General features: G+C 42.5%; 2 protein-coding genes across 5 annotated transcripts in view; one reads left to right on the top strand and one right to left on the bottom strand.

Moving 5' to 3' along the window:
* The window catches only part of PI4KA (phosphatidylinositol 4-kinase alpha), a 66,167-nt gene extending 65,237 nt beyond the window's left edge, over nucleotides 1-930 (bottom strand). For 2 of the 4 annotated variants that reach the window (XM_054219904.1, XM_054219903.1), the window contains exon 1: nucleotides 634-929. In XM_054219904.1, coding sequence (XP_054075879.1) covers nucleotides 634-834 — 201 coding nt within the window. In that variant the 5' untranslated portion in view covers nucleotides 835-929. Of the gene's footprint in view, nucleotides 1-633 lie in introns of all 4 variants that reach the window. The other 2 variants (XR_008469204.1, XM_054219902.1) reach the window with 2 other exon arrangements.
* SNAP29 (synaptosome associated protein 29) lies at nucleotides 931-11,128 on the top strand. The gene is made up of 5 exons (XM_054219906.1): nucleotides 931-1,490; nucleotides 2,934-3,130; nucleotides 3,890-3,975; nucleotides 5,076-5,180; nucleotides 6,889-11,128. The coding sequence occupies exons 1-5, from the start codon at nucleotides 1,275-1,277 to the stop codon at nucleotides 7,044-7,046; spliced, it is 762 nt and encodes a 253-aa protein (XP_054075881.1). The 5' UTR covers nucleotides 931-1,274; the 3' UTR covers nucleotides 7,047-11,128.
* The last annotated feature ends 13,296 nt before the right edge of the window (nucleotides 11,129-24,424 follow it).

The following is a 24,424-nucleotide window of genomic DNA, read 5'->3' as shown; positions in this document are numbered from 1 at the left end:
GCCCAGGCTGCGCCCCCCCTCCCCTCCCCTCCCCTCCCCGCCGAACCACCCGCGCTCCGCTTTCGCATCCAGCAGAGGTTTGTCTCAAGCCGGCAGTTTTTACCTTCAGCGGACTGCATCGCTTGCATTTAACCAGATGCACAGAGTAAAGCAACCAGCCCTAATTAGGCTGAGACTAATGACGCCTCCAAGACCCTGTTCCACACCCCGCGAGACGCGCCGCCGCCCTGAGGGCCCGCGTTCCTGGGGCTGCTCCGCGGACGCCCTGGTATTCGCGGGCCGCGACGGGCCGGGCGAGCGCCCGGCAGCCCCCGTGCCACAGGAAGAGGGCGGCATCCCCCGCGCACGGCCTCCCACGGCGCTGTCGGGGCGTAAACCCACCCGCTTCCCAGACACGACGGGCCCCAGCGAAACGGCCCCGACGTCGCTCCCCCCCCCGCCCAGAGGACCGCGACCGGCCTCCTCACTCCCAGGCGGCGGGGACAACTCCCCACAGGCAGGGCCGGGCCCCAGCGCCGCCGCGGCGCCCACCCTCCGCGCAGACCGCGCTCGCGTGACGCCCCCCGCCCCGCGCACACGCGGCTCCCGCACGCGACACCCCCGCCACCCCTCGCGCGCGCAGCCTCTCCCTACCTTCTCCAGCGGCGCCGGGCTCTGCACCGCCAGCGACCGCGCCAGGGACAGCACCGTGTTGAAGTAGAAGCCGCGCGCCGTGCCTGCGCTGCTCCCCCGCCCCGAGACCGCCGAGGGACCCGCCGCCGCCGCCGGGGTGGTCGCTGCTGCCGCCGCCGTGGCCGCAGCCGCTGCCGCCGCCGCAACCGCCGCGGCCGCCATGTTGTGCGGGACTGCAGGGGGCCGCTCGCGCGACGGCTGGCCGATCTCTCGCGATACCACCACCTCCCGCGGCCTCACGGAACAACACCCACACCACAAAGATGGCAGCGCCTGTAGTAGCTTCACTACCGGCGCCTGCCCTGGCCCGCCCCGCACTGCCGCGCCGCCCGCCCCCCCGGGCCCGCTCTACAAGTGGACGCGCCTAGGCCACCCCTCTTTCCCCCCCCTCGCAGTGGTCCTTCCCAGCAGCTGTTTCTCCTCAGCAGCGCCCGGTACTTCCGTCCGGCGCGCGGTGGCGGCCTGTGGACGGAAGGAGCGGAGCGGAGCGGGGGCTCGGCCCGGCCAGGCTAGGCTAGGCTAGGCTAGGCTACCGTGAGGAGCGAGGGGCTGAGCGCGCCGCCTCCCTGGGGCGCTCGCTGCGGCCGCTTCCTCTGCCAACCATGTCGGCCCTCCCGAGGAGCTACAACCCTTTCGCCGTGGACGACGACGACGAGGAGGCGGCGGCGGTGCGGGGCGGTGGGGAGGCGGCCAGCGGCGGGCGGCAGCGGTACCTACAGCAGGAGGTGCTGCGCCGCTCCGCCGCCGCCGCCGACAGCACCGCCCGCTCTCTCTCGCTCCTCTACGAGTCGGAGCGGGTCGGGGTCGCGGCGTCCGAGGTGGGTGGCGCGGGCGGCGGAGGGCCGCCGGGGCCTCTCCGGCCGAAACCGCCGGCTGGGAGGCTGGTTTGCCTTTCTTCTCCCCGAAAGTCTCCCGAAACATCTTTTTAGAGTCAATGCTTCAGAGACGACATATCCGTCTCTGTTACTGTGGACTGATTTTCTGGGGAGAGAGTTCGAATTAAAAAATGCCAGTTAGACGCTCTCTGTATAATACTGAGAGTTGGACTTGGCTGTGTTTTTAGCGGCTCTTGACAATTCTGACTAAGTCTTATTAATGGCATTTGTACCTATTCTTATCTGACTAAAAAGTTTTCAGCAGTTCTTTTGATTAAGTGAAGAGCGTGTCCTGTTACTTGTTTGTGATGTGCTCGCTTCATCTTGATTATTCATTTCCTTCATTCTTCAGGCCTTGTTTCAGAGTAGAGTTTATACTCAGAGACATCGCTCATAAAGGTCTTGTCCATTGTGTCACTTGCTAATGGGGTGTTTCCTTGAATGTTGGTAATGCGATTGCCTCAGTTACCCCAAGAGCATCGAAGCTGCAGGAGGTGCTTATGCTGAAGGGGATTCGCAGTGGCACATCTGCAGACTTGTGGGCTCGTGATTTGTTTGTCCAGAAAAACACAAATGAGGAATCAAGAATTTAGGCTTAACACGGGACTCATAGTAGAACTTGTATCTGTTTGCTGCTTTATTGAGGGCAAAAAAAAAAAAAATTCAGCTAGAATTCCCCAACGTTTAGAGAGAATACGAACAGAAGTGCTTTGTTTTGCAGTAGTGTTAGCTGCAGGCAACTTTTCTGACAGAATTAATCTTTGGATTACTTTGGAATTGTGTTTGTGCTGCTGAATTAGAAAATAACATAACTGTATATATCAAAATTTCTAAATCCTGCACTGTTAATATTTGCTAAAATATTATTCTTGCAGTATGAAAAAATTCTATTTGCATTTATTTTCTTTGTTTATTCTGTTTCTAAATTATCAGGATCATCCCAGTAATGTGAAAGTAGCTTCCGTTCCCAATGAAGGTGTCATTTACAACTAGAAATAGTTCTGCTTGCTCGTTTCTGTGCCATAAACCTTTGCATTTTCACTACATCACCCATCTGGTGCCATGCTTGTTCCATCAGGAAGAGATACAAACGTCAACATGACAAAAGGCCAATACAGAAAATTCCTGGATGCTGTTTGTAGTAGGTGTCAGGAACCTGGCATTGTGTAGTGATCAGGTTTTTATAGCTGATTAGTGCTATGGCTGACTAGCAGCTCTTGATTGAAGTGCCCTGGAGGAAGAGGTGTGAGTGAAAAAGCTGTATGCCTTCAGAAATAATTTACACGGCTGAAGGAACTCTGTTATTTCTCTTTAGAGCGTCATGTGTTTGATGTTTCAGTTTATCTTGGCTTTACTATATTCTCTTTTTTTGTCAATATCTGTTAGGAGCTTGTACGTCAAGGAGAGGCCCTGAAGCGCACAGAACAGATGGTAGATAAAATGGACCAGGACTTGAAGACTAGTCAAAGGCACATAAATAGCATTAAGAGTGTTTGGGGGGGCTTGGTAAACTACTTCAAAGCCAAACCTCCAGAGAGCAAGCCAGAGCAGAATGGAACCCCTGAATATTATGCTAACAGTAGGTAAGTAACATAAATGTTTTACTTGGGACTTATCTCCCACAACATCTCTGAAACATCATCAGAAAATCAGAATTTAAAAGATCTGTTGATTCTCTCAAGTAAACTCCTGAGATGGTGTCTAGCTCCCTTTTCCCTTTAACTCTGAGAAAAAATATTTTTATTTATATTTGAGGTGGTAAGAATGACTTTGTATTTGTGGGAAATTAATTCCAACAATTACACAAAATCACACAAATAATTCTTCGGAGTCTTCTGAATTACCATGCTTACTTCAATCTTATCAGGAAATCATGATTTGTAGCATTGACATGCTTCCAGTTAAATATTATGTGTATTTTTCTACCTTCTATTACAAGCTGTAGATAAAAATTAATTGCTGTGAAATTACTGTGGTTTACAGTACTTGCCTTTCTTCAGCTGAGAGATTTATGTAAAGCCTGGTAATGCTGCGTGGACTGATTTATTCTTTCCCTTCCCCCTCCATCCTCCACTAGAGGAAAGGAACAGGTTGTCTCCAAGATGGAAGATACAGTTTTGGTTTTGATATCAAAGTTTCCATACACTGTTTTCAGCACTAAAGCAACCGGCTCCACTTTCACTGAAGGCAAATGCTAATAGCTCATTTTAAAGGAGCATTTTGGATCAGGTCTAACAAATTTGGTTGTCTTCTATAAATTTGTCACCTGTCCTTGTTTAACAGATTCAGAATGAGGCCTGTGGTCCATAGGAATGTTTTCTTTTTTTTCTCTTTATTACTAGATTAAAAGAAGCAATGATGTCTAGTAAAGAGCAAGAGTCAAAATACCAGGAGAGTCATCCAAATTTAAGGAAGCTGGATAATTCAGGTTTGTTAACTTTATTTCACACTGAATGTCTGTCATCATCATGGGGCGAACTTGCACAGCGGCGAAGGCAGAGACCCTTCAGCCTGCCCAACTGCTGATTTAAGTTGCTGCTTAACGTCTGGAGATTTGTATCCCAGTGTTCACGTCTTTGAATTCTAGGGAATTGTTTCCCCTAAAACTCTTTATACTGAAGACATGATTATTTTTTTTTTCACTTGGATACAGCTTTTATTTAGCCCTTCCTGTGGCGGATTTATGTTATATCCACTAAAGAGTTTAAAAGCGTACAGTGCTTATGTTTGCACAGAGGAGACTATAGCCAAGAACCCACACAATGTGAGGGCAGCCTTGTCCTATGTTTGCCAAAATGTTAACTTATACATTCAGAGCTTATCCTTTTTAAGCATCATTTGTCATAGTTTTCAGATATGCTTTCCTTGTTATTTCAAACATGGAGTATAATCATACTGGTGTCATTACTTGATTCACGCAAGGAAGCATACAGCGTATGTTCTCTGTACAGCGTACCTTCTCCCAGTGCATTAACTTCTGTGTGACTTTTATGTACAAAGTAACTGTTCCTTCTTAAAGTGAGTTTCAATTATGTAGTTTAGTAGGAGTGAGAAAGCAGCAGGGTGTCTCTATAGTTGTAGTTCTCTAAGTAGCGAAATGTTTTTTGGTAATGTTAATCTCCATTCCACTCCACATAATATTAAAAGTCTGTCCAATAGAGGGCAGAAATAACTGTCTGGTGGCTTGACCTGGGGAACAGTAACTGCTGGTAGAAGTTACCAACTGGCTTGCTTTGTTGGTTGAGTGGCTGGGTTTTGTTGGGTTTTTTTTCCTTTTTTCTTTTAACTACCTAGTAGAACTACAAAAGGCAGCCCAAAAGAGAATAATTGTGGCTTAATTAACTGCTCATCTTGAGGGGTGCCCTAAAGATAGTGGTGTTGGACTAGTTTTTATACTCCTGCCAACAGGTTATGTGATTACATGGCAGCTGTGGTCAGATTAATTTTTAATAGCCCTTCTAAAATACTAAAGACTCTTCTTGCTAGCTTTTTAATTATATAATATTCTGCATTTCATACTCTTGACAGACAATGATTTCAGCAAAGCAGAGTTAGTTTCTTCAGTGCAAAGGGATTCCTATCCAAAGAACCAACACCTGCGAGCTTACCACCAGAAAATTGATAACAACTTAGGTGAGTGCAAAAATTGAAGCTGTTAGATGTAATACCATTTTCGATTTTTGGTTCTTAAGCCAGAGAAAATTACTAAGTAATGCATTGCCAACAAACACTTTTTCATTTAGTTCACATGTGAAATTTGATAATAATAATAAAAAAAATCATTGGTTTGTATTCTGCATTTCAAAACTATCTACATGTCAGAATCCAGAGTTTGATTGAAGCATATGTTATTTGAATGGTAGAATGCTGTTGGATATCTGTGGGTCAACTACTTGCAAATATTAATAACAAATCTGAGTTAGAAATGCATCTCATATTAAATCAGTTGGAAACAAACAGGCTAGGATGCCTGGAATAGTATTCAATCTACTGTGGAAACTGATCTGCTACTGGCATCAATACTTCCACTGTTCTGTAACGTGCTTATGCTTTTGAAATAGTTAGATTTTGAACTGTCCCTGAGTAAAGAAACCAGGGGGAAAAAAAATCCAGACCAAAAGCACAAGTGCTCGTAGATCATATAGTGACACTAGGAAGAACACTGTTACCAAATGTGAATATGCTAGCAAATCTCTGTCATTTGAGTGAGGAAATGGCGCTGAAGTATCCCATAACACTTGCACTCGGGATGTGAAAATGTTTCTTTGAATCATCCTGTAAATTGAGTGGAATATCACTGGGACAAGCAGATTTATCCATCCATTCTGAAAAATCTTATTAGGCAGGTACTAGTAATATTAATAAGGAAATACTGCTTCACATTGACATCCAGATTATACCGGTATGGATACTTACTACTCTCTTTCTAAAGCTTACCACTTACACTGAAAGATGCATTCAGCTTACCGACCTGGCTGTTAAACTCTGATATTAAATTGTACATCAGTTTGGATCCAAAGGATTTGCAACTGTGCGCAGCTTTTGAAATAAACATGTTCTGCAGAAAATAGAAGAATCAAAAGGCATTAAATATTTAATCTGTGAATTTGCTGCATTTCTTTTATTACTTCCCAAAACCATTCAGCTGACTTTCTCTTCCTTGTTCTGTAGCATATATACAAAGTGCCTCTTTCCTTACATGTGTCAGTGTTTAGCTGACCTAGAAAGAAGAGATTGGAAAGAAATCAGAAAGGGATAGATCAAAGAGAAATAATCAAGCATTAAGAATTAGTGGAAGCACAGTTGTTCTAAGCCGTGCAAAACTTACTAGCTTCAGAATCATTTATACTGATCAATCATGCAATAAAATAGTTTCCTTGTAGCCAAATTAGAAAATCGGAAAATGGGATTTTTCCACCTATGTTGAATAACTTGCTGCTTAAATCTTCAGTGTATTGACGGTATCTGCGTGAAGTTTAAAGAAAAACCGTTGAGGTAGTGAGCATGTTGTGTATACTGAGGTGAGAAAAGATGTACCCAATTTTCTATAAAACACATTTAAAAAAAATATATTACAGAGTATGTCATTTTATAAAGATCAAATTTGGTTTTAAGCATTTGTAGTTAACTTGTAATGGAAAAAAGAAAGAAGTGATTATTTCTGGTAGTAATGCAGTAGAAGTGTTAAAGTATTGGTGCTTCCACTGTTTAAGAACACTCAGACTTGAGCAGTTGTAACTAACACTTTCAAACATTTTTGGAGAAGAGGGAATCCTGATAGTGTCCATTTAAACAGTATGCTTTATACTGCTTTACTTATGGTGCCTCTCTTCATTGACAGATGAGATGTCTTCTGGGTTGAGTCGTCTGAAAAACCTAGCTCTTGGTCTGCAGACAGAAATAGATGAGCAAGATGATATGCTGGATCGCCTAACAAAAAAAGTAGAGACACTGGACGTCAATATTAAAAGCACTGATAAAAAAGTCCGACAACTTTAAAGAACTTTTAGATTTTGTCCAGCATCAGTTCTTCTTGGGTGTCTTAACTGATCTCTTAAAAAAAAAAAAAAAAAAATCTTGGACAATATCTGTTTCTCTTTTTTCTGACATGTTATTGATTTTGTTGTCATTAAAATTGCATAATCTTAAATGCAGCATAATACCTTAAATTCCTTCTTAACGTACACAGGAAAAATGCATGTTGAGTGAAAACTCCCAGCAATTGGTAAATGCTTTTGTGCTGGATACCCTGCTCAATTGTATAACTGTGCGTCATGTGTGTGGAGGAATTTGCAATCTACAAAGCTTTGGTGTCCTTGGCCTGGGAGCTGTGATGAGAAAAGTAACTGCACTTTGCCTCTGTTTTGGGGAGGGGGCAGGGGAACAGAATGTGCTGCTTTGTTCAGAATGAACGTTACTAATTCTGTTTACCTACAGCTATTTTAAATTATGAAAAAATGCCAATTTCCAGCTGTAAAAATAATTCAAAGTGACTGTTCTCTGGCATTTCTGGGGCTTAAGGAGCAAACTGTTTTATGGAAGTTGTAAAGTATCAAGGGTGTCATGCAGTAATGATAATATTCTGTGCGTGTTACCTTTCCTGTGATGACTTTTTTTAGATGGTGGAACCATGAACTGTGGTTTTTATGTTTAGGTCACTAAATGCCATCACCTTTATTTTCAGTAAAGATTTCTAAAGGTATCTTATGTTCTGCAAGAAATATTGATTGACAGTGACCCAAAAAGTTTGTGTAACAAAATCAGGACTTAAACATATGTGCTCTTAAAGATTCTTTTGTAGAAATTGTCACCATCTGTGTTTTTTTTTTTTTTTTTTATTTTCTGCTCTTTCTCAGCTTATTCAGTTAGGTGGTTATTTGAAAAATAGCTTCCATTTCACGGTCTAATATTGCACAAACAGATCATAGGAGATCATTCTTTAGTTTAACATTTCTTTCAAATGTGCTTAGGGATTGAGCAGATGCTGTATTTTCCTAGCTAATATGACTGTTTTTAAGAAACTCGGCTATGGTTCACATACTTCTGCATTGGCTTAGCAGGTATGAAAAGTTCCTGCAAATGAAGAGAAGCTCAGAAATGTTTTTTGAGTCTTCCAGATACAAGTTGGGCCTTCCAATTTGTTTTATTCTGTTGTAAGTATCACTGTAGATAAAATAATTCTGTTCCAGCCTGAAGACATGACAGTGAGAGCTTGCTGTCTGTCTTGAAAACAAGTAAGTTATTTCAGTTTGGAGGGGTCAAGGGACCTGTGTCGGTATTGCAACACTCGCTATCACAAATGACAGTGAGTGGCTAAGAAGAGAGAGTTACTTTTTTGAGCTGGTGCCACATTATCTTGTGAATTAAAGGAAGACCTTGGTGTTCAGGGCTATTGAGCCTGTATCCTTCTTGAACACCACATTCATACCCTCCCCTTTTTTCCAAGGGATTTGTTAGGTTGAGCTCACTTGCTACAAAGTGCACCCAGTTGTTAAGCAGATAAAAGAAAACTTGAGCCTTTCCTGTTTTACCGTGTCTCCTGAAAGTTCACGTGTAGACGAATAAAGCGCTAAAAAGATATGCTTCTTGGACATAGTATTATGGAAAAAAAGTATTCCTGGGATTAATACCAAAGTAGAGTTGTGAATTAACTTTAAGGTGAGCCTCTGTTTCCCCTTACATTACTGATGTCATTGATGTCAGTCCCTAAAAAAAAAAAAAAAAAAAAAAAAAAAAAAAAACCCACAAATGTTTTGCAGGCAAGAGCTATTGAGTACCTTTAATTGCTGTTTAATTTTCACTTTGTGCCACTTACGCTCATCTGGAACCATAAAAACCTTATTAATATCAATGTATCATCTAACTTTTGGGGTGTGTACCATGACTAATTCTCTCTTACTGTTAGAATATTTATGAATGATATGATTTGATGTCTCAAGATAGTCGATACATTTATTTACTAAATGATGCAATCATTAGTTTTCAAAATGTTAAGTACCTTAACGAAGGAAGATTGAAATTTTAATTATACCTGGTTTAGTTTCTTATTTGACTTTCTCTTTTTAATAAAAATGGTGAGAAGACTTGTATTTTTTTCTTATCCCAATGCTGGCTAACAGAAACACTTTCATCTTAGAAAGGACGTATAAATTCTCTCCAGAACAGAATACCAAAAAATGCATAGTAATTAATAATACTTCTTTTAGTGTGAGGTCTGCCTTCACCTGTATGCAGCTATTTCACAGCTAAATTTTTTCCAAAGTAAGACTCTGGTAACTAGGGTGCATGCTGAGGCTTTCTCCACTAAGTTATGGCTAATGGAGGAAAAATGTAGCTGGAGGATCTAGTTGTGTTACATGTAATAAATGTAGAGCTTGAATCTAAACAAAAAAATTTGTTGATTTAAGCATGAAGTGTGTTGCCTTTCTGATGTAAGCTATTCCATTTTTTTAGCCTAAGCTATTTCACAAAAGAAACTCAAGTTTTTGGTCAACTGTTTAGTTGTATTTGCCTAATCAAATGTTTACTATATCCTTGATATCTTTGCCCTTAAAAACACACACAGGGAAGAGGAATAAAAAAAATAAATCCCTCTTTCTGCTTTGAGAACCTCATGATCCAGGCAGACTAGAAAACCAGGATCCCAGCCACGTGGATGTTATGCAGAGGTCTAACTTCTCATCTCCTCTAACAATCCCATTTGCTGTCTCAGTAACATATGTCTTTGCTTAGGCTTTCCTGCTCTATTTACTGTTTTTGGTTTGGTTTTTTTAATGGCCTTGTTCTAAAGAATCACTTCCCACATTGGATTTCTTTTGTGGGGGGGAAAGAAAAAAGATTGTGCATGGGTATAAATGAATTTCTGCTACAAACTGAATTCCCTTTCTCAGCTTTCATAGAGATGCTTTATGCTGATAACTGAAGTCTAACTGACATGAGGACACAACACTATTTTGTAACAGTGGTGATTTTTTTTTTTTGCGTGTTAGAATACCTTTCCATCCTGCAGAAAGGGGAAATTTAAAGGGAAAAAACCCACATGATTTTTGCCTTTCCAGGGAATGTCATTTTGCATGTGTTATGAAGGACTTGCTTCAGTAGCTTTTCTTACTGTTTCCTGAGCTAGAGCTTTATTTCTTCATTGAACCTTGTGTAGGGTATAGGACTTTCAGAAGAAATTTAATTTGCGCTGAAGCATACTTTGATAAGTTAAATCATTTTGCATAAATACTCATGCTAGCAAAGAAACTGGTGTCCTTGCAGCAAAATAACTCTAGTTAGTTTTATTCCTATTGGCTTGAGTAGAAGTTTAATAAAAAAGTATTGAAGTCTTCTTTCTAGAAGGTGATTTTTCTTGCTTCTTAAAAAGTTTGCTAATAAATTTTGAAGAGGTTTTTAAACGCTGGGAAGTAGCATACCCTTCATAACATAGATATGAGAAGACACTCTAAAAGCAGCAAGGAAAAAAAAGAGTGTGAATAACCAGTATCTGACTACTAGATTCCTAGGTGTATTTGATTTTTAAACCTCCTGAGCATTGAATTAAATATTTGTAACACATGATGCATAGCTGAATTTTAGTGTGTACTACAAAGATTTGTTGCTGTGCTGAACTCTATTGGCCTACTGAAATTGTTGGGACACTATATTGTGTCAGGTTGATTTTTTTTTTAATGTGTGGAATTTATCTGAAATATTTTGCTGCCTCGTAGTTTTTGTGATGTCATTTGTTAAATGGTGAAATAGAAGATACTTTCCAACCACTCAGCCTTCTGAACAAACAGATTTTTGTAGGCATTTTTATAAGCATAACATCATATGGAGGATATGTGTTCATTTTGAATTTGAAATATATGGGGCTTAATTCTCAGAATCACAGGTAGTGATTATCTGTGTCTATGGCTTTTTAAACAGTACTTTAATTCTATGCCACTGTGGCATAACATGTTTTATACCAATCAAATGGGACACATCTTTTTCTTTTATTCTAATGCTAAACTGGACTGTGGTTCAGCGATTTAGGAGACTAAATGAAATGAATGTTGAATGGTAAGAGGGTCAATAAAGGTGCTTATTGTTAATGGAGAGTTTTTGCATTTATTTCCCAAAATTCTTTGATTACAATTTAATTGACACATCTTTCCCACAATAAGATCTGTTAAAATGCTGGACCTACTCTGTAAAGTTTGTGCCAGAATGGAGATAAGTTTGCAGCTGGTGAGTTTTGTTTTCTGAGAATAAAAAGAGGTATTGCATTTCTACTTGACTCTTGAGTAGATTCTGCTAGATCCTGAGAGAGCAATGCAAACAGTCATTTCTTTTTGCAAAACTCTAAATTGTGCTGATAAAATAATTCAAGATGTTGCTTGAAAAGTAATCTTGCTATAGCGCTTAGTATTATCAGGAATAGCATAGACTGGCTGTATGTGTGAACAAAGCAGGCAGAACAGGCGTAAGGCAAAAAAAAAAGTACCATCTTGAAAACTTAAAACCAACAGGTATGTAGTACTCCCTTGTGGTCCCAAACTGGGTGACGGCAGAAAACTTCAGAACATCCCGACCCTCAGTTAGGTTCTTATCTGTATACGAAGGGAGGAACTTGGCTTCTGAATTTTTTTTTTGTAGTAGAGTTTCATTTTGTTTGATACCATAAAGCAGAGATTCAGAAGTGGTATTACAGAAGCTCTGAAAAGGGAAACTGAATATGCTAGAGAGAGATTGACAGGGTTTTTTTAAGATTCAGATAACTTTGTTTTGCTGCCTTTGTGCTAGGAGTTCTTCAACAAATGGGAACTGAGAGCTGTTCCATCTCTGCACTTTGTTGCGTATAGAAAAATCAAAATAGGGCAAAGAGCACAGTGGAATTTGTCAGAGAATGGAGCAGTGCCGTGGATCCAGGATCTCTGCTAGGACTCCGCTAGGAATATTGTTACCTGGCTCTGGTTGCATGGTGAATGGGTTTCTGAGTCTTAGATGGGTGAGTATTTCCCACGGTCTGCTTGTTTATGGCTGGTCAGGCACTTCAACTCTTTTGTGTTTTCTCAAGGACTTCCTTGATACAAGTCAGTCCCTGCCTTTCTGGGAAGCGGAAGAGGGAAGGGGAGGTAAAAGTTGCTGGTTCAAGTATGTAAAACCTGGCAGAGCAGGGCCCCCGTGCTCCTGCCTGCCTCTCTCCCTTTTCCCTGCTTCTGAAAAGAGGTTTGATTTTAGGAGGGAGATCTGCAATTTTTTGTTTTGGTAGGTGGCTGGTTGGTTGGTTTGCTTCCAAATAAATATATTACATGTTCCTGAAATGGGAAAATATGAGGAACAACTGCATTGGGGCCAGGACCGGAGGCTCAGCAGGGCTCACTTGAAAGAAAGCTGGGAGGTGCCCCCAGAGCAGACAGACTGCTGAATCGGGAAGATCCCTGAATGCCAGGCAGGGTTTTCTAAATACAGTGACTTTGGAGCCCTGCCTCGGCTATAAAAAGTCTAGATGGACTGTGACTTTGCTGTTGGTGAGGCAGAACCTTCTAGAAAATGGGCTTTCAGCTTGAGCTGTGGAAATTTCAGGGAAAACGACAGACCTCCTTGACATCTTTGTTTCAGATGATCCTTCTTTTTCCTCCACGTTAATTGTAAATCTGTTCTTTCTGTTAATGGATAGCAGTCATTTGCCAGCAGCGAGCTCTGCCTGCAGATCAGCCCTCTGAAAAGCCGCTAGAATTTGTTGCTTGGAAGAAGCAGCCTTTGCCCAGCTCCAGTGTGTCTCGCAGCCTTCAGGGTCAGCTAGGGCAGCGAGAGAATGAAGCGTGCCACCAAGGCCATACTGTATGTATTAACCCTTAGCTAGTGCAGAAAGAAAACGCTACAGTTTGAATGTGTATGTCGGGTGCTGACAGCCCTAGAGAGTGGGAGACTGCCCAAAAGGTTTATAAATTTAAGAACAGGCATGTTAGAGCTGTTGAGGAAAATTATACAGTTGAATTATTTTCCTTTGGTTTTACTCAAGAAAATTTCTTACTGCCATTAACATATTTTGTAAAATAGGTAAAGTCTAGGCTGTTTATTCCTGACCTCTCGTCTCTCTCTACATTAAATCAAGTTATTAATCACTTTGCTTTGTCTCTCTGCACAATTTCCTATGTCTTTCCCAATTTCTTCCTTGCTTTTCCTTTAAATTCACCCACTCTCCATCGTATGGGAAAGAAATAGTTAACAGAGGAGCTTTTCTTCAATATGCTCTCATAAGTGCATTAATTTGTCAGTCCTAATTGAGTTCAGATTATGTAGTTCTGAGTTCTACTAAAATCTGACTTGCTTGCCCTAAGTTTTGATCCCCAGATTTCTCTTAGAATTTCTGTGCAACCCCAGTGTTTCTTTCCATGTCATGTTTGTTGGCTGGATGGTGTTTACGCTGGCTAGCGTGTTTGGGGGGCCTTTGACGAAAATTCCTGCAGGAATTCCCTTGGGTGAAGCAACTGAAAAGGGGAGTGATGCGCTCTGCTCATGGCTTCCAGTAAGATCCACAGTAATGCCAGTACTAAGTTACTGCATACCAACACTTGGAATGTCAGGTCTTTATAGTCTTAACTTTATTGCCTTATTTTCACCATTGCCTTGTGTCTGGATTGGCCAATCTGTTTACATCTCTGCCCACTGGTCCTCTTGGATGATGATGACAGATTGTTCCTTCCTCCTTTGATTGAAGTCAGGGCAGAGAGGCAGCCAAGAAATCCAGCGGTATGATGTAAATAGTAAGGTTACAGAATTGTCATGTAAGAAAGCAAAGGCTAAAACCCGATTGCCTCCACATGCCCGTGGAGAAAGCTTTGCAAGGGAGCGGCAGCATCAGCCTGTATTTTTCCCACTGCAGTAATGCATGCAGGATGACCAGGACTGAATGTCCAAGGACTTGTAACTGGACTTTTGTGGAAAGCCAAGAACTCTTAAAAGGCAGGAATTTTATGGAGACTGCGACAATTCCAGATTCAACGTTCTGCAGCCTTCTGCCCTGAAAATACTGAAGCTGTTAACAACACTGCAGGGGAGACCTGCGAGTCATTTTATCTGCTTCATCGTACATTGCTGTGTTATAGACTGTTGACATTTATGGCATTTATTTTTATTCCCAAAGCTGCATGCAGTAATATAGTATAGATAGGAGCTAGCAGCATTTGTGGGTGCTAGTCCTCTGTCCCCGCCTTTGGGATTCTCCCCACCTCGCCACGAGTGCTCCGAATGGCAACGCGAGCACCGTCAGGGATGATGCTGCAGCCTGCTCTGCCGCGGCCAGTCTGCCGGCTGCCACCTCTCGCCTCTCCTCCATGTACTCCGTGTTCAGTTGTGCTGAGCCAGATGATAGAAAATATTAACTAGAACATACTGTATCGCGATATGGAGAGAAGGATGTTCTTTCCTAAATGACACAGTTGCAATAATTTGGTGATAGGTTAATTTTTGTTGGTATGTGTTTAGCAAGATCTAAGGAACTAAAACTGAACTGCAACATTAAGCAAAGTGCAGGTGAGAAAACTATCTTGTCGGGATCCTGTTACCAATGCACCAACCTTGTTAAGCCAGAGAACAGCTCTAGTGTGCTACAAACTGGCATTTGTGGCACAGCAAAAGGAGCCTTGTTCTCAAAAAGACGTAAAAACGGCCTTCTAGATACAGAAGTGCTTTAGTGGGTATGCTTTCTCCCTCTTCTAATCAGGTGGCAGAGTCTTCCCAGTTGAGCAAAAATATCACGGGGACCTCTGTGCTGAATTACAGCAGCAAATATTAAACAGAGATTCCTCTGCTTTTTATGCACGCCCTTCCTCTTAATGCTCACTTGTATTTAATCAGGGGAATATCCTCCCATACCAGTACTGTTTGCAGAAGTCCGTATAAGTTGTAGTCCAGCTCCTCCATCTGATCTTTCATCACTACTGACTTTGAAAAGTTTTTATTTTCCTTAGGCATATCCCTCAGCAATTTCCTGTGCCATCCAAGTAATGCGTTCATTATTGAAATTTGTGTGACTTAATAATTTCCTGGCACAACGATTCCAAAATGTGGGAGGAAAAATGGTGAAGGATTTTTTTCCATCTCCAGGTGTTTGTTTTATTGCCTGAATCCTTGTTCTTGACCCTTTTGAATGTTTTTTTGTTGAGTTGCATTTCAGCTGCTTGTCTGGCGCAGTGTGTGAGAAAGATGGTGTGCTCGGACTGTCACCCTTGCAGCTGAAGGTGGTGGGAAGGACGCTCGTTCTTAGGAATCTGATGTACCTGACTGCTCTAGCATTTCTAGCTTTGAATTTTTGGAGCCATTTCCCTTTCCACAATCTCCTTAAGCTAAATAAACACTTTTTTCAATTGCCTGCTTTACTAATCAGTGTTTGAAATGCAATATGGAGGCCTTATTCCCCACTCAAGCTGACACACGGTGCGCCGGGAGCCAGAGGGCTTCCCCTGTGCCCAAGCCAGGTAAGACAAAGAACACAATCAATGCATCTCTTCGCCAAGGGACACAGCAGCACGTTGCTGCTATCACTGGACACCAGTCGCTTGGGGAAATGACAGAGCAGTGGGGTTTGGGTACATTAGAAGCCAAGAAGTTAGAGTCTTAATTGAAGAATGTACTTAAGAAATAGGCACATATTTATGTTGAGGGTCACATTAAAACCATTAAGCTTCCTTGTACCTTTGCAGTTAGGCACATGTACGTGTATTGTGTGGATCTCCAGGGAATGTCTCTGCTTATCCAGGTGTCTCAAGTGTCAGGGTTATCAAGCCAGTTCTGTAAGAACAATTTTCATCTGGTATTTCAGAGAATCATTAATTCTGACTTATCCTTCCTTGGGTTAGTGCTAAATAATGGAATTAGATAACATTTGAAGAGACACTTGTTAAGCCTCTACAACCTTGTTACCTACCTGCCGGAAAGTACTTAAAATGAGCAGTCATAAGAAAAGGAAGAGAACTTCCGATGACAGTCTCGAATGCTCTCTTCTTTAATTGTTCAGTCATCTGTAGGCCATGTAGTAAAACATAACGTAGCTTTATTTTGACTCTTATCGACTGCTTTGCTGTTTTAGTACCTCTGTCTGTAGTATGGAGTGACTGGAAGATTGCCATATGAAGGGAAGTCTGTGTGTGAACAGCCGGGAGGGATAATATGTAAATCTGGTGGAAAGAGGCTATTAAAGGCAGTGTTGAGATATAATGGAAAATAGACAATATTGAGCCTCATCAGAAATATCAACATAAACAGCAGCCACTGTACAATGTCTCTGAAGTGAACTTTGTTGCTTTAAATAACTGCATTCTACAGAAAACAGATGGGTTATGAAATCTGGGAGCAGACTTCCAGAAAACAGTTTGGTCTTCAGGAACATGTCCACGTTGATGTTCAGCATATCCTCCTGGCACAAAGGGACACGAGGCTGCTTCTCCCTGCTGTCGCATTTACATAATACAGCGAGGAGCTGGAAAGTTGGATTACATGCAAGCCAAATATAGCTGAAAATAATACTGCACGTCATATGTAACTATGAATGGAGATGAATAGAGAGGAAGCGATATCTGAGATAAGCAGTATAATAAATGCTGCCTTGTTGCTTCGTAATCCAACAGCTGAGGAGCTAACACACCAGTGAAATAAATCAGGAAGCCCTGACTAACCAGAGGGACCATGCCGATCGCTTAACAGACTCTTGGTACCACCAGCAAATCCAACTGCATCATTTTTTGACAAGAGTGGGTGGACTGGGAAGTGACAGACCATTCCAAAATGTTTACATTACAAATGAGGACGGATTCAGGCTGTGGTTTAATGCTATGGCCTATACTTGACTATCTTTGTTTTGGAATAATTGATCAAAAAGCTCAAGACAGTTTCCTGTATTCTACCAGACATTTATGCAGCCGTTTGTTTGCTTGCTTTGCGAATGAGTATGATCAGTCTCAGCCCAGACATAGCAAATCAAGCTTCTGTTTGCAGACGCAAACTTGGCAATGTGCATTAACTGAACATAGTTCTTGCATCAGGCAACACATCATGTGCTGTCTGTGTCACATTCTAAACTACAAGAGAAACATGCAGATATTTAAGGACCTTTGGGAAGGCCCATGAAAGTGGTTATTTCTCAACACTAAACTTATTTCTTTCAGTTCTTTAGTTCTCCTCTTCCAGCATAACCAAAGAAACAAAAGAAAAGCTGCTCATTATTCTTAACAGTTATGTTTCAGTCTTCATGAAATAGAAATGGATAGAAACACACAAAGACAAGCCACATCTGATGTGCTCTGGCTACAGAGCCTTACTTGATCCAGAATTTTAAATATGTTTACACTAGGCTCTGGTTGAGTGGGAGCAAATGACTTGTGGAGAGTTAGGATGGAAGAGGGAAAACTCTGACACTGGGACTAGAAATCGTTCCTTTGCTTCCTGAATGCAATATTGCGTGGTGCAGAAAGAGGGAGGCAACTAAAAGCTTCTGCGTAACTGGACCTCCACACATTCTTTTTGAAATTAATACTTTATTAGATCTCATTTTTCCATGATGAGAACCAAAAATCTGCAAAGAAATGCAACGACAAAATGCTAAATAAACGGTTTAACTTGCACTTTGTATGCTTCCCTTTCATTTTTGTGTTTGCTAAGGACACTCTACGTATCTGGAACAGCACAGTTTGCCAAAAATTGATGTCACATTTTTATCCTGCAGGGCACGTCTCAGGCCTTTAGAAAAGTAGGAAGTACCAAATACTCTTTAAAGTCACGAAGATCTTTCTAAAAGACAGGTATTTCCAAACAGATTACCTATACTCTAAAAGGCTAGGATTGTAAATTCCCTCTGGTGCTTGTTAAGGCTGCCTCTGCACAAGAGGTTTTCTCCCTTTATTTAACATCCCTCATACAAGTAGGATCAATTACACTGCAAGTACTGGCATAAAGGGGCACAGCTGTCTTAATCTTGCATCATTTAAACTCATTCTAGTGACAGGGTAGCAGAAGTGCTTATATAGCGCTTCTGCTAGCATTGGTAGGAATTTTTTGACATTTCGTTATGAGGACTTCGAGAATGTAAGTCTGTGCTTACCTACATTTTATGCTAGCTCAGCCGTCTTGCTTGTTATTTTCTCAAAAATCTAAAAGGTAGCAAACATGCATGGTTGTTGAACCTCTCCAGGAAACACCTTTGTGCTGTGTTTATGCCTTGAAAATTCCAGTTAAGACTGAAGTTCCAGAACAGCCAGTCTGTTACATTCAGGTTATATATGTTATTAAGAAACATGAAATGCAGAGAACTTCCATTAAAACCTGTTCCACAAACAGGTCAAGAGAGAGGGAGCCAAGGGTGCGTAAGAAAATTAGGGTGACTTTTATCTTCAGCTTCCTGAAATCCTACAAACTGACAAAAAAAACCCCAAAACCAAAAAACAGCCAAACTAAACCTAGGGCCTGTGTGTTACACAAAATAGCATTACATGGTCTAATAAAAACCTGGTTTTGAAGGGGAGAACACAGTTCAGGAAATAATGGTGTTTTAAAGAGGGGATTTCTGAACCTATCTTTAAAGTTAATGCCGATAGAGGTACAGATTCATACAAAAGCAGGAATTTGGGCATAAAGAAAGGAAACAAAAATACTTAATGAACAAAACAACTAATTCAAGAAGGTGTAGGCCTTGGTCAAATATTTTTTTTTCCCATGATTTGGGTTGACTGCTTCATAGATTTGCTAATAAGGGCTGAACCCCTGCTTCAGCCATTCCTTCTAAATAAAAGTCTCTCTCCACTCTTTGGCTGCCTATTTTCACGAAACTTGCAGAAATCTACTATCTTTGAGCTTATTCCTCTCATCACACATGGATGAATTTGGCCAATGGTCTTAAAACTTACTATGGTGGGGAAAAGGAAATGGGCAAACATAGGGAAAACATAATCATAAAAGACTTGTCTCCTTCTGGGGATGGGGGGAATTCATGGCTTGTGAATTTAGAGAGTGCTTCTTTCCAGGATTAAGAGAAGGGGAAATATATTGTAAAGGCCCTATAGAAAATTAAAAGTCTGTTTACCATCTGCATGGTTTATTACTACACTTTAAAACCTAACGGGGTTTCCGCTCTTCTTGGCTTTATTCCATTTCCTGGATAGTATAATAATGTTAAGAAAATGAGCACTGAGGTTTTCCTGTCAAGGGTCTATTTCAAAGGAAATAACTAAAAGGCCCTAACAGTCAATATATTCAGCATTTCCCAAATCACCCTGTTAATCTGCAATTAGAAAACATTGGTTCATTCAGTCTTGCCATAGGACAGAAGAAATAACGAGGAGACTGAAGACCACTTCAGGTCCTTTACAGCCTTTTATTCTTGCATGCTATTTATGCACACTTACTAGTTATGCTCCTAAATGGTATCTAACCATTCAGACCATTTAGGCTAAGATTTTACATGGTCTATTTATAAGCGTAGCTTGGTTTCCTTACATTCCACAACTAGTGAAATTAGCAATAGGTGCACACTTGATTTATATTAGCTATCTCATTTCTTTCCATTAGTTCTGTTTTCAAAGCACAGGTTCACCCTCTATCCACTTGACGGATGAACTGCCAGAGAAAACATTCTGGAGGAATTCAGCTTCTAAAAAGGCTGACGTAGCAAGCAGCCCTGACCCATCTGTCATGATTTTGAAGACAAACGTTGACTCCCATGCCTTTTATTCGGCTTTGCGTCACTGACCAGTAGACCTCTGTTTTTCCAAGGTTGGTCTGGAAGAGTTGCAATTTCAGCTAATATATTGCTGTGAAAGTAATTCAGCATCTGTGCTGCAAACCTCGGAGAACACCAGTGTCCACAGAAGAAGCAAACGACTATATGAATGCACACAGAGCATGAATGTCAGCGCACTGCACAAACAGAAATGGCTTCTTTAAATGGAAATGCTTCTGGGAGGAAAGACAGGCATATTGTTTGCAAGTTACAAGTAAATTACATATCATGGCATTAGCTCTGTGGGGAATCTAAAGACCTGCAGCCTGCACTGCTACTGCCTCTAGACACTTCTGTTCATTTTGACATTAAACGCTATCAGAATCTATCATCTCCAGCAGAGCTTTCCATGCACAGGGAATGCAGGATGGGGTTTCACAGACCAAACTAAATTCATAAAGTGACCTTTATCAAAAACATGTCAGGAGTTAAATCCACCATAACAGGCGATTTGCTTTAAATGCTATGTGTACAACAATATTCTCCTGCCAGAGAATGAACTAGAGGGAATTTAAACATTAAACAGTTACATATTAAACAACTCTGCAACAGAATCTTTACATTTCAAGTAATTTCTTCAAAAACATTACATTTACAATTTTTACCTGTCTGCTCTCAGGAGCTTGTGCAATGACTTAGAAAAACCACAGAAGAAACTCATCCAGAGCCTCAGACTGCTTCATATGACCCAGAGTTGTGCATTCAGTAAGAAGAACAGATGGGAAAAGGAGAACTGAATTCCAGAGGAGAAGAACATTATTTGAATGGAAGTTTGCACTAAAATGGAGAATGATTGCAGGACATGCGCAAGGAGTCAGTTCTGGATGGAAGACGAGGAGAGGAGACAGTTCTTGACTCAGCAGTGAGGAGCCTGTTGGAAGAAGAGAGGAGACAGATGGGAGGAAAGGGGAGGGCTGCGCCGTCTCCAGGAGACAAGCTGGAAAGAAGTCCAAGGAGCGAGGGTGTGGTTCGAAAAACAGGGAGTACAATTTCAAACTGGATCCTGAAGAAATAGGGCAGTCAGTGAGGGCCTTGAGATGCATGAAATGTCAATTTTCTCTGTGAGAGACAAAATCAGAACTTCTGGAGTTGTTGTGATGCTCTGTCTTTGCTGCACCACATCTTCATGCTGTGACCGCTGATACAGCATTTGTAAGGTTTGCGTTTATCTGTTAGGCAAAACGGTGACACTCAGACAGTGCCAGTTAGCATACAGCTGGGAACAGATGCGGATCAAGCATTCTGTGTTCAGTGCTGTGCCACACACATCAGACCTATGGCAGTTTGTAGTGGTCAGCGGCAACCTGGAGCTTTACTTGTTCACACTCAGGCAGGTCTCCCGCTGTCAGTACGTGGACGCTCTCTCATATAGGCCAGAATATGTGCTAGTGCCTTTTTTTTTTAATCAAAATAGTAAAGTGGCCAAACATTTGCAAATGGAACACTTTTGTAGTTAAACGATGATTTGAACTGATGTTGTTCAGTTCCAAGACTCCAAGAGGAACACTTAAGAGAAATGCACATTGCTTTTCCAGTGGCACTTCCTTGGCTGATTCTGTGAGAAGAAGACTAGGAACATGCACAATACATATAACATTTTTCCATGTAAATAACAGCCCCTCCAAGGCAAAAATGCAGCACTTCTTAGGGCAGTTCTCAAATACTGAAAAAGAGCACCAGGCTGCCACCCATAGAAAGAGCCAGAAAACCAAACATCTGGAGGACAGCAACCTCTGAAAAAATAGAGAAACATTTACCAGGAGCTTTTCCACTTGCATTGTTAAAGGATTGCTAGGGATTACACCCTTCTCACCTGCTAAGTGCTGTAGCTCTGCCTTTTGTAAAGGAGAAAGAGAGTAGCAGTTAGCTAGTCAGAAGGGTACTAGCACAGCAAGCAATTAGAGACTTGAGACCCCCTACATTTCCTTTTAATAGACTATAGACTGTAGGAGAAATACCTTAAATAAGGCCAGTAGTGCCTCTCCATTGAGAGATCCCAAACTAAATATAGAAAACACGGTTAAAAGACGCAGTTAAAACATCCATGCACATGGCTGACTGTACAGAGGTCAGTTTCTTTAGCTACAGAAGCTCAGCTAGTTGCTGAGAAACGATGGCAAAATGCTTTTCCCACTTTTTTGATTGCGTCAAAATTTCAAACGCTATCAGCTAGCTCTTAGAACCGATCATGCTTGTGAAGAAACTAACCCTTGTCAGCAGCAAAGCCAGGTGTTAAAAAGAAGAGATATTTAAACACAGAGCAGCTTAAAGAAGGTACAAATGAGAAAGACATCAGGAGACAAAAGTGTGGCAAAGCACTTTAACATAAAGTGAGATGCTTTTTTTACTACGGAAATTATGGAATGTTGTAATTAGGATCTGGCCAGCTGGGAGTGGGCATGAAGCGTTATATTATTAACACTGGATTGAAGAAATATAACAGACCTTTAATTTTAATTATACTTTAAAAGAGCCTTGATTTCCTTGCCAGTGATCTCTCTCGTTCGTGTCAGCAGTTTAGTGGCAGACTACTAAGAGTGACTGCACACAGTACCCAGTGGTTTTCGTGCATTTGTAATTCTTGCTAATAAAAATATCTCAGAGACAGAACTGTTGTTTCTTTCCTCTGTCACAATTTTCTTTAAAATATAAATTATAAAAAAATATATATCCTATAATGATGTACATTACTTAAGAGGTCCTACTTCATTTGTGAAATAAATGATGAAAGTCTGTGGCTCGTTTTTTTAAAACAAAGCTAGTTAGCTATACATTAGAAAGCCAAAGCTAGCAATTGGAGCTCAGGCTATAAATAATTAGCATCCATAAAGTAACTGTGAAGGAGAGCAGTTGACAAAGGAAAACACGAAACAAGTTCATTATACCAAAATGGGCTGGTTACAGATCATGTCCTGACATCCCACCAACGGTCCTGCCTCTGCAGCACTGTTGCCTTGCCCTCATTTAAAAATTGATATAGCTAACCCACTGTAAACAAGCTGCTACTAACAAACCTATGGAGTAGATGCTACTTGTGGGAAAGTAATGGAAGATCGGTGAGGAGGGTTGTAAATATGCTCAAGTGACTCGCACCTGGGGTGCTGGGAAACATATATTACACTAATTGTTGTTCAGTCTTATGTGCTTGCTAGTAGAACATCTGCACTTAGATAACGTAAGTCTGTGATGGACTCAGGAACACCTTATCTAGCTGCTTAAGAATCCTGCCCAAAGCACAGTGATCAAATCACAGTGGGAAAACTATGCCTGCTTGAACCCTTGAAATATGGCCGAGAACAGGGAGTCTGTGCGCTCTCACTCTCACTAACAAGGACTCTCTTGCTAATAAGGACTCTCTCTTGCTCCACGGTGCCTGTGTCCCCTGCTTGCGTGTCCCTGCTAGGGTGCTGCTTCAGAGATTCCCCGATCCATGAGGTATCACGATTAAATTTGTTCTTCGTCTTTCATCCGTGGTTTTATGGTTGTTGCTGCATCCTGCCTGCATCGGCTCACACACTCAAATGGCTTTTGAGACCATGTAAAGAAAAGTTGTCTCCACCTCAGCTCCACTTTTGCTTGCTTTCGAGAGAACAGACCTTGGTGCCTAACCCCAATCGTGAGTCCTCCGGGGAGAGCTAGAGATCCTAGATTTCCTGGGCGGTAGGGCTTTGGCAGCACCTCAGTCCCAGCACCTCCTCCCACCTGTTCAGTGGGCTGTTCAGGGACTGGGTTTCCTCAGTCCAGCTGCGGACCTTCAGGTCCCCCACACACGGCAAAGGCATCCCCATGGCTGCAGCCTGCGGCTGCGCGCCGGTCGGAACCAAGGTGTCCAGCAGTCATGCCTACGATTCCTTTGGACACCTAACCCAGTTTTGGTAATTCCCAGTTTAATGTATTAAAAATGTATGAGGTTAAGTAAAAATAACAAGGTTTTAAATTGTAATATATTTGGAATTGTTTTAATCTGCCTTCTGGTTTTAAGTCTTCACGGGTCCCTTGTTCACAGGGGTCACTGAGACGTGGTGGCTGCCCTGGCGCTTCTGCACCCAGCTGGGGACCATGACTGTCAAAGGCCACAACTGCCCCTGCTCCCCTGTGGCCAGGCCGCGGGCCCGCAGGCAGGAGGAGCGGGTCTGCTCCCGGCCTTCAGTGCCCACCAAGGGCCACAGCCAGGCGGCGGGGCGGCGCCGCGGAGCCCCTTGCCTTTCCCCTCACCCACGGCGGGAGCCTCGCAGCTCTGAGGGGGGCATCACGCCCGGCACCGCCGCCCCAGCCCTGAGGAAGGGCGGGAGGGAACCGTACGGACCGCGGCACCCCCCCGCCGCCGCGCGGAGATGGGGAGGGGGTCGGGTCACGTGAGCGCGTGTGGCAGCGGCGGAAGGATACGTGGGGTCTGACAGGTCCTCCAGCCCTCTTCACTGGCCGCAGCCGGGTTGGCGGGAGCCCCCCGGCTCTTCCGAACCCCCAGCCCAGCCCTGCCACTCAGCAGGAGCGGGGGGCAGCGGAGGAGGGGGGGCGGCGGGAGGCAAGGGCGGGCGAGAGGCGGGGGAAGAAGGTCCGCGGAGAGGGACTACTTGAGGAGACCCTGGCAGGCTGGTGACGTGCGGAGTGATCCCGCCCCGGAGTGAGCGGC

The sequence above is a fragment of the Rissa tridactyla genome, chromosome 13, assembly GCF_028500815.1.
Source record: "Rissa tridactyla isolate bRisTri1 chromosome 13, bRisTri1.patW.cur.20221130, whole genome shotgun sequence".
Lineage (NCBI taxonomy): Eukaryota > Metazoa > Chordata > Aves > Charadriiformes > Laridae > Rissa > Rissa tridactyla.
This window is presented reverse-complemented; position numbering and strand designations above follow the sequence as displayed.

What these genes read in the sequence shown, in the direction of transcription:
- SNAP29 (XM_054219906.1), top strand. Translation starts at nt 1,275, where the DNA reads ATGTCGGCCCTCCCGAGGAGCTACAACCCTTTCGCCGTGGACGACGAC. An exon ending in TCGGGGTCGCGGCGTCCGAG is followed by an intron (nt 1,491 to 2,933) that starts GTGGGTGGCGCG and finishes AATATCTGTTAG; the next exon opens with GAGCTTGTACGTCAAGGAGA. An exon ending in GAAAATTGATAACAACTTAG is followed by an intron (nt 5,181 to 6,888) that starts GTGAGTGCAAAA and finishes CTTCATTGACAG; the next exon opens with ATGAGATGTCTTCTGGGTTG.